Source organism: Vulpes vulpes, chromosome 2 (assembly GCF_048418805.1).
Source record: "Vulpes vulpes isolate BD-2025 chromosome 2, VulVul3, whole genome shotgun sequence".
Taxonomy (NCBI): Eukaryota; Metazoa; Chordata; class Mammalia; order Carnivora; family Canidae; genus Vulpes; species Vulpes vulpes.
In genome coordinates, this window is record NC_132781.1 from 161,680,169 (window position 1) to 161,693,324 (window position 13,156).

The following is a 13,156-nucleotide window of genomic DNA, read 5'->3' on the forward strand; positions in this document are numbered from 1 at the left end:
GGAGACCGTGCCTGGCGAGAGCGCCGGAGGCCAGAGTCCAGGAGGCGGGGAGAGAGCGGCCCCTTGGAGGCGGCTCCCGGGGCCACCTGCTTTTTGAGCGCGGGCTGCTGGGTGCAGACAGGGGGCGACCCAGGGCTGCTGGGTGCAGACAGGGGGCGACCCAGGGCTGCTGGGTGCGGACAGGGGGCGACCCAGGGCTGCTGGGTGCGAGCAGGTGACGACCCGGGGCTGCTGGGTGCGGGCAGGGGGCGACCCGGGGCTGCTGGGTGCTGGCAGGTGACCACCTGGGGCTGCTGGGTGTGGGCAGGGGGCGACCCGGGGCTGCTGGGTGCTGGCAGGTGACCACCTGGGGCTGCTGGGTGCGGGCAGGGGGTGACCCGGGGCTGCTGGGTGCGGGCAGGGGGCGACCCGGGGCTGCTGGGTGCGGGCAGGTGACCACCCGGGGCTGCTGGGTGCGAGCAGGTGACGACCCGGGGCTGCTGGGTGCGGGCAGGGGGCGACCCGGGGCTGCTGGGTGCGGTCAGGGGGTGACCCGGGGCTGCTGGGTGCGGTCAGGGGGTGACCCGGGGCTGCTGGGTGCTGGCAGGTGACCACCTGGGGCTGCTGGGTGTGGGCAGGGGGCGACCTGGGGCTGCTGGGTGCGGGCAGGGGGCGACCTGGGGCTGCTGGGTGCGGGCAGGGGGCGACCCGGGGCTGCTGGGTGCTGGCAGGTGACCACCCAGGGCTGCTGGGTGCTGGCAGGTGACCACCCGGGGCTGCTGGGTGCTGGCAGGTGACCACCCGGGGCTGCTGGGTGCTGGCAGGTGACCACCCGGGGCTGCTGGGTGCAGGCAGGTGACCACTGGGGGTTCCGGGGGACGGCGGCATGCTGCGGCGGGTGGCGGCCAGGTGCGCCCGGGCTCTGGGCGCTGGCGGAGGTGCGCATCCTGCCTCGGGGCTCAGCCCCCGGGGCCGCAGCGCCAGCAGCGGGTCCCCCGATGCGCCCCGGAACCAGCCCCCCAGCTCCGAGTTCTTGGCTCGGCCGGTGGGCGTCTGCTCCATGATGCGACTGCCGGTGCGAGCCTCCCCCGAGGGGCTGGACGCCGCCTTCGTCGGGGTGCCCCTGGACATTGGGACCTCCAACCGGCCTGGGGCCAGGTAAGGTCCCAAGGATTAGGGACACGTGGCTGCACCGCCCGTGGCCACTGGGGACGGAAGACAAAAGGACAGGTGCCTGCACTCACCCAGGGTGGGGTTGGCAGCTGGTGCGGGCTTCAGAGCTCCTGTGGGGGGGTGGGGGGCTCGACACCTGTGTCATCCGTGGGTGACCGGAGCCTTCTCCACGCACTGCTTCCTGAGCCTCCTGGGACGGGGGCTTGGGCTTGCAGGGGCAGGGGACATCATTTCTGAGAACAGAGGAAACTGGATGCTCCTTCCCCAAACCATCTAGATGCCACTTGATAAAGAATTGCTCATATACAAGGCTTTTTTTTAAAAAATAAATTTTATTATTTTTAAGTAGTCTCTACATCCAGTATGAGGCTCGAATTTACAACCCCGAGATCAAGAGTCCCACGCTCTACCTCTGCCAACTGAGCCAGCCAGGCACCCCAAAGTGTTTTTTCTAGGATCAAAGTAAAATCTGTTTTCTTATTCAAGGAGCATCAGCTGTTTCTGATTCAGCTCAGCCACTTTACATCTAAGAGTCTGAAGTATAGATGCCATCACTTATTAAATGTCTCCTAAATGCAAGGCGCTTTGCGTAGATGACCTCACTCAATTCCTCCTAATCTGTAATCTGTAAAATTAGGAGACTGAGGCTCATGGAGATTAAGAAATTATCCAATGCCATTTAGTAAATTGGTGATGGGCGGGCTCCTAAATCTGTGCCTTTAATCTCTTCAAGTACATAGACTGGATCAGTGATTCGAGACCAGGGGTGATTTTGCCTCCAGGGGACATTGATGGTATCTGGAGGCCTTTTTGGTTATCCCAGCTTGCTACTGGCATCAGGGGAAACATCCTACAAGGCACCCGATAGCGCCCCCCTCCCGCCAACATCAAGGATGCATCCAGCCGGGAGTGGGAGCAATGCAGAGGCGGAGAAATCCTGGCCTAGGCAGGACCTCCGACCTTTTAGGGATGGTTCACAGGATGATTCTTCCTTTTCCAGATTTGGACCCCGGCGGATCCGGGAAGAGTCAGTGCTGCTTCGGACAGCCAACCCTAGCACGGGGGCCCTCCCCTTCCAGTCCCTCATGGTTGCAGACCTAGGCGACGTGAATGTCAATCTCTACAACCTTCAGGACAGCTGCCGTCTAATTCGAGAGGCCTATGAGAAAATTGTAGCGACCGGCTGTATTCCCCTGACCTTGGGTAATGGCATCTGCGTAGACAGGTGCAGCTCTGCACTGAGGCCCACTTCGTTTATCGTGGGCCGGGGTGTAGCTGCTCCTTCAGGGCAAGCCACTATGAGTATGGAGACAGTGGGAAAGAGGACGTTTCTAATTTATTTGTTTTAACCCGTGGGGAGAGGATGTTTTCATTTTTGGACTAGTATGAGTGACAGCGATGGACTAGGGTGGGGCAAGTGAGGGGTTCACCATGGGGGGTTTGCCAAAAGGTCAACAATAAATATGATGGACGTTTCTTTTTGGCCTCAGGCTCCAGTATAGTTCAGAATAGCACTGTTACTGGTCCTGTCTTTAAAATTTGTCACAGAGGGGCGCCTGAGTGGCTCAGTCCGTTGGGCATCCGACTCTTGGTTTCCACTCAGGTCATGATCTCAGGTTCCTGGGATCGAGCCCTGTGTCTGACTCTAGGCTCAGCATGGAGTCCACTTGCCCATCTTCCTCTGTTCCTCCTCCAAATCGTGCTGTCTCTCTCACACAAATCCATAAATCTAAAAAAAAAAAAAATTATCATGGAATTTTTTTGCATTGACCTTGATTTTTAAAAGTATTACATCAAAATAGTATTTGTATTAATGACTGCATTTTTTTCATGTCTCTTAAATTTGGCAAGTGCCTCTACCTACTTCACCTTTGTCCCATCCCTTGATTCCAGGCCGGGGGAAGGGTTACAATAGGAGCTCAGTTGTGAATTTTTAACTATTTCAAGGACATGTTTTTCTCTTTCTTTCTTTTCTTCTTTCTTTCTTTCTTTCTTTCTTTCTTTCTTTCTTTCTTTCTTTCTTTCTTTTTTCTTGAGAGAAAGACAGAAAGCTTGATGGAGCATGCACACCAGGAGATCAGGGTGGGGGTTGGAGGGGCAGAGGGAGAGAGAGCCTTGCCCACTCAGGGCTCCATCTCACAACCCTGAGATCATGACCTGAGCCGAGATCAAGAGTTGGACGCTCAACTGACTGAGCCACCCAGGGGCCTCTCAAGGACATCTCATTAAAAATGAGTTTATTTGAGAGAGAGCTGCAAAGGGGTGTTTTCTCCTCATCAAGGTCTCTATCAATCTTAGCTCTCTATCTAATCTTTCCCCTTGTCCTCCCCAGCCCCTCCTCCCCACTCTTACATTTCTTTCTCTTCTAGTTCACAAATAGTTAAAATGACACAGGCCTTTTTCTAAATATCCAAGGGTGCTTTTGCCAAAAGAGAGGGCCGAGCCTGCAGAACATCGTGGTGCTGAGTGTGATTTCTGGATGGCATGGTTTGAAAATCTCAGCTTCACCTCTCACTAGCTATTTATGCTTCATTTCCTCTCTTGTAAAATGGGAATAGCACTAGCAGCATCTCCCTCATTGTTTTGTGTGAGGGGCGTACAGTGCCAGTGCATATGAAGTGTCCGGCATCGTGACTTGCATATTTTAAGCTTCAATAATTATAAGCTATTATTGCTATTAATAGTGATCATAGTAATACTTTTCTAGACCCGAGCTGTCCTGTACAGTAGCCACTAGCCACGTATAGTTAAAAAAAATTAGAATTAATTAAAATTAGGTAAAATAAAAAATTCAGTTCCTGCATGGCTTGAGCTATATTCCAGTAGGCACAGGTGGTTAGTGGCCACCATGCTGGCCAGTGCAGATAGAGAACATGCCCCTCACTGCAGAGAGTTCTATTGGACAGAGTTGTTCCAGGCATTTTACCTGTAAGCTTTGTTTCCTCTTTTTTTTTTTTTTAAAGATTTTATTTATTATTTGAGAGAGAGAGAGAGAGTGAGAGAGCACACAGGGGGAGGAGCAGAGGTAGAGACACAGGCGGAGGGAGAAGCAGGCTCCCTGTGGGGAGCCCAATGGGGATCCCAGGACCCCGGGATCACACCTGGAGCCGAAGGCAGATGCTCAACCTCTGAGACCCTCAGGCACCTCATTTTCCTCTTTTAAATGACAATGTAATCCCAAACATCCAGTGGTCATTTTCGTATCACTGAACAAGATCTCGTGGAGGTGAGGTTATAGCTCTTCGGTCTAATGGAAAGGGTGGCACCATTGGGTCAGTGGAAGATGGCTCTATCGAATACACGGACCTCTCATCTTATCCACATTCCAGATATTTTCTTCTTCCTCTTTGCAGGCGGAGATCACACAATCACATATCCTATATTGCAAGCGATGGCAAAAAAGTAAGTCTCAAGTGTCTGGGCGTACACAAGGGTTTCAAAATTCAGGAGCTGAGTTGTTTGCTGCTAGATGGTATCAAGTGACGTCTGCTGGCTCAGGTTATCTGGGGTGATAGGAAATTCCCGACTGAGTCGCTTCTGTGGATCAAAATTAAGGTCGAGCTCCAGGTGTCTCTGTCAGTCAGCAGCTGGGAGCCAAGTCACTTATTATTAACACCCGTGGCTCCCCTTGCTTGTCCTAGCTCTGCTCTGGTGTGCATGCTCAGTGTTTGTCTCTGTTTTTGGAAGATGGGGCCCTCGTGAGATACTCCACCCCAGTTCACTTCAGTTTCTGTTTTGCCTCAAAGGGCAAATACCCAAGGCTGTGGCTTGCTGAGGAGAGGGCCCTGTTTCTTCCTGAAAGGGCCCCTCTCCCAGAGAAGGAGAGGATGGATTTTCCAGTCGCAGAAGGTCTACCAGGGATTAACTGACTTTGGTTAATTAGTTTGAAAAAGAGGCAGAAGGGCCAAGGCGCTGGCAGATCCGGAATACGGGAAGGATATGTGGGTAGCATTGTGGCTGTTGGTGGGTGGGTACTGGGTGCAAGTCTTTTCTGGAAGCTGTGCTTGCTTAGCATTGATTTAGATTGTATGTTTCTTTTGGGTGGTTGGCGGGGTCGTCGGAGATTATGGAGAGAGAGCTGGGTTGAAGCTGCTGCTTGGTGCCACGGTGGGAAGAAGCGGGGCTCTGATTAGTTCTGCAAGCTCCCCTGAGCCTCAGTCCTTCATTCTTATCCGCCCGGGGGCCTCTCCATCTCTAAGTGCAGAAAATTCTGGGTGGTAGGTCGTGGCTGGCAGCTAAAGCAAAGCGCGTGCCCATCTTCTGCTGGACTTCTCTGGCTTTATTATTCTGAGATGCTAAGTGATTTGAGGACAGAAACCACTAGCAAGGCTGGTCCTTGATGCCAGGTGTCCCGTGGCTATGAGTTGTCAGGTTTGGAAGTTCGGGTGGCCCGGAGGGTGGCCGTGCTCAGGTCCCCGAGGAGGCCTGGCCACTGAGCTGCCTGTTGTCACCAGGCATGGCCCCGTGGGGCTGCTGCATGTGGACGCCCACACGGACACGGCCGACAAGGCCCTGGGAGAGAAGGTCTATCACGGGACGCCCTTCCGCCGGTGCGTGGACGAGGGCCTCCTGGACTGCGAGCGCGTGGTGCAGGTCGGCATCCGGGGCTCCGCCACGACCTTGGATCCCTACAGATACAGCCGGAGCCAGGTGACAAAGTGCATTTCTCTGCCCGCCCGTGCCCCCGGCCTGCAAAGTGCATTTCTCTCTGGTGCCCGTTCCGTGGCGGGTGTGGATTCAACAGGAACTTTGATGACCATGTTCAGAAAATTGGGGGGCGGGGGCGAGTTTGCCTCCAGAGGACCGCGTGGAGGAGAGAGGGTGTTAGTTGGTGAGGCCGAGGGGGCCTCTCATCGCTGGGCTGGGGGGACAGGCGGGAACACAACGGCCTCTGGGTGGTGGCTGCCTGGGAAAAGGCCTGCAAGGGTCCGAACCCAAAGCCGGTGGCCACCTTTCTTGTTCTTGTCCTCACCCCCGATTGGCGGGGTGGCTTCCAGGTAACCACGAAGGACAAGATCCCACCAGGAAAGACCCAAGACCCCTGCTTTTGTTTTTGAAGATCATTCATTCATTCATTCATTCAAACACAGAGGCAGAGACCCAGGCAGAGGGAGAAGCAGGCTCCCCGCGGGGAGCCCGATGGGGACTCGATCCCGGGACCCCGGGGTGACGGCCTGAGCCCAAGGCAGCCGCTCCACGGCTGAGCCCCCGACGCCCCGACCCCCGCTTTCCGGGTGGGGAGGCCGGTGCCCTGCACGCTGTGCGGAGCCGCCCGCAGGAGCTTGCCGCGGCCGAGCCTCCCTGTGGCCTGGCCCTGGCGTCAGCTTTGACTGACTCGTTGCTTCTTCCCCACCGGCCGTTCGTCCCTAACTCAGCGGTGAAGTGGGGGTGATGGTTCCCTGCTGGTGGGATCGGGTCCCCTGTGCCCAGCGCTCCGCTCCCCTCCCCGCCAGGGCTTCCGGGTGGTCCTGGCCGAGGACTGCTGGATGAAGTCGCTGGTCCCGCTGATGGCAGATGTGAGGCGGCAGATGGGGGGCAAGCCCCTTTATATCAGCTTTGACATCGACGGCCTGGATCCTGCCTACGCCCCAGGGACAGGAACACCTGAAATTGCGGGGCTCACCCCGAGTCAGGTGAGGAGGTTCCACCCGGGACGACTCCTGAGGGTGACGATTCAAGGACTAGGGGTGGGTCTTCAGGGTCGGGACAGGGTTTTGCAAGGGGCGCGGGTAGGCCTTTCTGCACGCTGACCACTCTTGTAGGGTGAGGAGTGGCCAAGGACTCTGGCAAGGACTCCGGTCTCCTCTCGGGGTTATGATAGTCTGTTATTGGAGCTTTCTGCCCCTGATCCACCTGCGGTTGGTTCCTGGGGACACATCACAGCATCCCCTCTTAGAAGCACGAGACTTAGCTTTCTGGGGTTGCTCATGATGGGATTAACCACCTACCATGGAACTTCAAGAGTTTTAGAAACATCCAGATAAAGCTCCCTTGAGGTGTGCTGAGTGTAAACACAGGCGGGAACTGGAGGGTGGTTGTAACCGGAAGGCCAGCTCCGGCAGGGCAGGGCTTTTCTTTCATTTACTCCCCTATCCTCGGAGTCTAGGATAGTGCCTGACGCACAGAGCAGGAACTCCTGGACGTTTGTGTGAATGAGTGAAGGCCACTTCCACTCGCTCAGTTATCTCACCTCCTCTAAGAAAGGGGCCTTCTCGCAGCTGCCTCTTCAAGGCCATTCTCTGCCAGTTCCCCTCGGGGAGATTTCTAACACACAGTCCTCATTCCTCAGCTTATCATTCTGGGCTTTTCACCGGCAGAGTGGAAACTCTTTTAGACAAAATGACCTCTTCCTACCGTCCCCCTCACTTATCCTGTCTTCTGGCCACATCTAACTACTGGTATTTCTTTCCATCTTGGTGACTTTGCATGTGTCTGTCTGTCTGTCTGGGCTGCCCTTCCCCTACTTAGTTGCTTGGTCTATTCCTTGGGCTCTTTCCATCTTGGAGAGGGAGGCCTTCCCCCAGCTCTTTGGGCTGTTTCATGGTATACTTTTCTACACTTGCTTTAAAAAACTTTTTTCCTAAGATTTTATTTTTTAAAGTAATCTCTTCGCCCAACACGGGGCTTGAACTCACAACCCCGAGATCAAGAGTTACATGCTCTACTGACTGAGCCAGCCAGGCTCCCCTACACTTGCTTTTCTAGAAGCCTTCCATGCACGATGTTGAAACGATTGGTTTGCTTGGTTTCACCAACACACAATGGAGCCCTTGGGAATGGGGGCTGTGCTTTGGCCATTTGTGTGCCCGGCTGTCGATAAATGTTTACTGAGGAAAAGCAACAGTTCCAAGTCAAAGGGTGGGCATGCGTTGGGAGAGATCCACTGGGACCTCTGTGGTTGCTTTTCCTCGTGGATGGTTACTGCTGTGGACAACTCAGGCTTCGTCTTGGACAGGGGCTGGAAATCATCCGGGGTTGTCAAGGCCTGAACGTGGTGGGTTGTGACCTTGTGGAAGTTTCACCGCCCTACGATCCTTTTGGTGAGTAAACGAGAATACTAGGATCTGTGGGCAGCTCCTAGTTTAAATTATATTCATCTACTTGGTTAAGTAGAAGATGGATGGGTCCTTTTGTATAACTCGGGAGCCTGCCGAGTATGTTCTGCAGTGGAGAAAATAAACCTATTACCGCACACCTTCCAAACATGAGCTAATTAACAACACCCCGGGGAGGTGGCTGTTATTGGTTTGCCCGCCCAGCAGCAGAAGAGAGCACCGGCCTGCAGTTTATTAGTAGGGTGGCATAGTTCCATCCCCCTTTGATATTTCATTGAAAAGTGAACTGTCGAGGTGTAAGTGGTTTAGGAGAGGTATTCGAAGCAGATGCCATCACAATAATTTCAGCGTAGAGAAGCTTACAGACTTGGGCCTATTAACGTCAGAGGGGAGGCGATTAAATACAAGACACCATTTAGTATAGGTTTTCCTTTGGGGGGTGCGAATCTGTTTTCAGAGTAGAACAAAGAACCGTCTGAATTTCAGAAAACTATTTCTGAATGATGCTTGATGGAGAATATCAGGGAAAGCACATCCACAGGGTGGCTGGGTGGCCCAGAGAAGAGCATGGAAGTGGGCTGGGGAGTCTGGAAAGGGAAGAGGGCGGAGTACTGAGAGGCTCCAGCCTTAGGTTTTGTTTCTTTGTAGGAAACACGGCCCTCCTGGCTGCTAACCTGCTGTTTGAGATGCTGTGTGCGCTCCCCAAAGTGACAGTCGTCTGAACCTCGGGCTCTTCAACACAACAGGCTGTGTTGATGACAGTTCTCAAGGATTTATGCGCAAGCGGAGTCCTGGGCAACTCTGAATACTCAGGAGTTTATGCCAGTACAACTTTCTGCTGAGAAATGTCCCTAGAGGCTGTAAAATCAGGGCATTCAGTAGAACTCCAATCCAACGGCTAATATTTCTGTGGGGTTTGAGTCAACTATAAACAGAGAAGCGCTTGTGCTGTTTTGATGAGATGGTGGAGGATTGGGCGGGGCGGGGGGGCACGGAGCCAAGGAGCATTTGGTTCACGAAGATGATCTAAAAATTGGAGACATGGAATAAAAAAGCCCTGTGACATAATACTGTATAAACATCCTGTATTTCTCTAGTTTCTTCCTTTACACTGTGGCTCCTCCTGAGGAACTCAGGGCTGCACCTGGGTTTTAGGACCACTGTGAACACAGAAAGTTTGAATGAAAGTAACTTGCAGATCCTAATAAAGAAACTTGCCACTTAGAAGCCCAGGAGGGTGCATGAAATGTCTTTTCAGCCAGACATCAGGTGGCCTCCAAAGAGCCCTTGGTGACACTTCTCTAACCCACTCCCCGTCTCAGTTTCACATTCTCTCCTCTTGGAGCTGATACATCCTCCCTGACGGCAACTCCTGAAATCTGCAGCAAAGACTGAGGCGTGTGTCATGTGCAAATTCTTTCATTGCTAAGGTGTCCACAAATCATCACCTCCCAATGCAAGAGCGACGTGTAATCATCACACATTAAAATAGTTTATTTGTTTCCAGTCTGTAATATTCTTAAAACAAAAATAACATCAGCTTCAGTGCCTGTTCACAATACAAAACAAAAACAACATAAAAAAGACACCATTTGCCAAATAAGTTATTTGTTCCTAAGAGTATCAAAAGTGCAAAATATTCACCTTCTTTTCAGATCGGTCTCTAAAGCTCCATCCTCCTCCTCGACAAGCTCAACGGACAGATTCAGCAGCTGCCACACTGCATTTGTGTTCAAGGGACAAGGTGAGGCATTTGGATGTGAGCAATATTTCATCTGCAAAGATAGTCTGCGTCGGCATTTAAAGAATTTTACTTGGGAAAAAAGTTTGAGTGTTTGCTTCTCATCTCTTTTCCCAAACAAAGCATGTCAATTAAAAAACACATTCAGATTTCATTTCTTTTTAAAACAGGAAAACATGCATGTGCTGGATGAGGAGGAAATAAACCCATTACTTTGAAAAGTACGACCAAATTTTCAGGGTCGGTAACTGATGGCAGAGAGAAACCATGGTGCCTCAATAGAGGTCAGGGCAGTCTTGCTCACTGAAATGCTGCTGACTCAGACCTGACAATCTCTTAGACAAATTATGCCACCAGCACCTGAATGATAAAAAAACCCCCAAAAACAAAAAAACAACTTTGTAAGTAGTTGTGTATTCTACAAAGACTTGTTTTAGGCCAGTTTTCATCCCCATCTGCTAAATATTATGCGTGGCTCTACCAACCAGAAGAGCCTACTTCTAAAGACAGAACAATGCTGTCAGTCTCAAGATATTCAAAGACCAGGAGGTTCACTTAAAACCAAAATTAGGTCTGTGTGATTCCACACAAAAGGAGAGACGGTGGCATTGGCTGAGCATGACGATGGCTCATACATTTGACACAACAGTAAACAAATTCATGGAAACATTCAGGAGGAAAGGCTTGGGTGGTCAAGGGCCATGTTCAATGTAAAGTAGAACCTTCCTAGTGTCCTCTTGGGGGACATCTCTCCCAGCCCTGAACAGACCTGTGGAAGAAATTTTGGACTGAAAAATTCGCCAGGAATGTTTTTAATCCTATCTATTCTCACTTTCCTTTCTTAGTACAAATGGAGGGTGCAGCTGTCTGTCTGAAGGTGCTTTTTATTTTAATGAGACACATTTTTAAAATGAACAAATCTGGTAGGGGGGGGCTGGTTTTCATTAATTAAGGTCAGGGATCCCATTAGTACCAGAAATTAAAAACCCACCACTGAACCAAAATACTACTCACATCAGCAACTTGGCCATCAAAGACCAAGAAAATAATTTTGAGGCTGGTGCATCAAGGAGCCAAATGAATCCCTTAATCACGCATGCCTGGGACAGGTGCCAGGAGACACGGCATTCAGAGTAAGTGTCTAATTTTTAGAGGATCATGTGGCGGGGGTGTGGGGGTGTGGGGGGGAAGCCTGGCAGTGATTTTTCTTTCTTTCTTTCTTTTCTTTTTTTTTTAAATAAAGCTATAGACTCCATGGAAACCATAGGAATTCCTGGGCTTAAATAATTTATTACTTGCCACTGTAGCTCAATATTTGGATTATTCCGGATCCAAATGGCTTAGTTTAAAGCAATGATGATTAAAGAAATACTAACTTAGTAGATGTCCCATCACTGACTCTGACACTTTGCTTTACAAAAGGGCAATTTTCTTTGACATGTGAACCGACCACTCTTTGAAGCTGCTCAAACTCCACTGGTGGTTTTGCCCTTAAAAAAAGAGAGAGCAAAAAAGGCAAACTCTCTAACTGGCAGGTGTGCTCCACTGCGCACTGGAGTTCTGGAAGCTGGGGTGCTGATGGTAGATCGGACCGTGTTAGTGGTAGGGCGGCTGGGAGTTGAGAGTGAAAGCAATTGAGATACCACGATATAGGCCAGAAGCTCAAAGGAAGCCTTTTGCCAAACAGGGTTCTAGAACAAGTCTTGGCTTGCTTGTCACAAAAGAGGGCTCAAAGTTACAGCACTTTTGGGGTAACAGTGTTCAAAATACAATTGCTGAGAAATTTTTAAGTTCCTTGATACAAAGACATGTCTGGTATTTTACTAAAGAGACACCACTGGAGTGAAGAGGTTCCTCGAGCCTGACTCCTGGCAGGCGGGAAAAAGGTGTCTTCGGTTTAACATCTACTGGGTTATAGCAGCTTATCTCTACGTCCAGAGAACAAGATTACAAATTATGGCTCCTAAGATTCATACCCTAAAATTGACAGAGGCAGAAAGGCGTGTGAAAACATACACGTAAATGGCTCAAAGTCATTACAGTACTTCTTGCGGAGCAGACCGTTCCGGGCTACATTTAGCGCTGGGGCAGGCGGCTGCTGGGCCGCTACGGGGTCACCTCCATCACCACCCAGCCCTCTGTTCTCTTGTTTCGGGAAGAAAACCACACTCCCTCGCAGGACCCCCACTTATCCCTAGTTTTTTTAAACGTGGCTGGCAAATTGCTGGCAGGGGGATACCCCCCAAATATACTTTTAGCCACTGACTACCAGAAAAACTACCAAATGGGAGATTGCTTGGAAGCAGGCCCCATGAGGATGCAGGGCCTGGAAGCTGCTGCGGGCCGTCCCACTGACAGCATGCGCCGGGCGGAAGCACAGCGGGGGTGGGGACCCCACCAGCACTCCAGGCTCGCGGGGTTCCTGCTGCAGGCCGGCGCCCTGTGCTTCTCCCACAGCACAGGGACAGGACCGGGCAGGGTGACGTGAGCACGTGACAGGGATGACAAAGGAAGGGGGAATGAGCAGTCTACTTTAAATAGTGCGGCATTCAAACGAGGGGGAAAAAAACCCAAAGGAAAATATTTCGATCTAGGGAATTCAGCTTGAGGTGTTTTTCACTCCTAGGTTAGAACGGGACAAAGGAAAGATTCTTCTAGCCGTTGTTCTGGAAGAATAATCTAGAATCTATTCTCTGTCCGTGGTGATAGGTTGAGTCCTGAAAAGACCTGTTCCCGGGGGCCTATTAAAAAGCCGGAAGAGTTAAAGTCTCTCTTGAGCTCCTTCAGTCTAACTCAGGCCACGATGGGATATAGAACCTCTGCAAGGAGCCTTCGAGCAGGCGCTCCATCCATAAGGACAACTTGCTCAACTTCCCTTTGATGGGCCTGGGTCCAAGGCCGCAGGAGGATTTCCCTCGCGAGTCACCCAGATGGAGGGAAGAGTCCAGATCACTGCACGACCCCAGGGCTTCCTCCTCTTCCACTGCCTTCTGGGGCTTGAAGAGACAGAAGTACTTCTTGTGGCCATTCAGAGCCAGCACGTAACCTGTGTAGTCACGTTCCATGAAATGCTTGTCGTACTGGTTGGGGATTGGGGCTGCATCCTGAGCAAATTCTAGTAAGTATTCCAGCCATTCTCTGTGTTTATCTAGACTCAGGAAGGAGAAGTGCAGGCAGCTACTCCTGTCGGAAGAACACAGTGAAGATG

The 13,156-nt window shown here is 51.6% G+C and overlaps 2 protein-coding genes across 4 annotated transcripts in view; one reads left to right on the forward strand and one right to left on the reverse strand.

The window, feature by feature from the left end:
* The first annotated feature begins 733 nt into the window (after positions 1-733).
* Positions 734-9,439, forward strand: AGMAT (agmatinase (putative)). Its single transcript, XM_026011968.2, has 7 exons — positions 734-1,137; positions 2,153-2,355; positions 4,506-4,554; positions 5,607-5,802; positions 6,606-6,785; positions 8,108-8,192; positions 8,856-9,439. The coding sequence occupies exons 1-7, from the start codon at positions 866-868 to the stop codon at positions 8,927-8,929; spliced, it is 1,059 nt and encodes a 352-aa protein (XP_025867753.1). The 5' UTR covers positions 734-865; the 3' UTR covers positions 8,930-9,439.
* Positions 9,440-9,677: 238 nt separating this feature from the next.
* The window catches only part of DNAJC16 (DnaJ heat shock protein family (Hsp40) member C16), a 41,802-nt gene continuing 38,323 nt past the window's right edge, over positions 9,678-13,156 (reverse strand). For all 3 annotated transcript variants that reach the window (XM_026011966.2, XM_026011967.2, XM_072751125.1), the window contains one exon: positions 9,678-13,131. In XM_026011966.2, the coding sequence (XP_025867751.2) occupies positions 12,732-13,131 (400 nt within the window). In that variant the 3' untranslated portion in view covers positions 9,678-12,731. The remainder of the gene's footprint in view (positions 13,132-13,156) is intronic.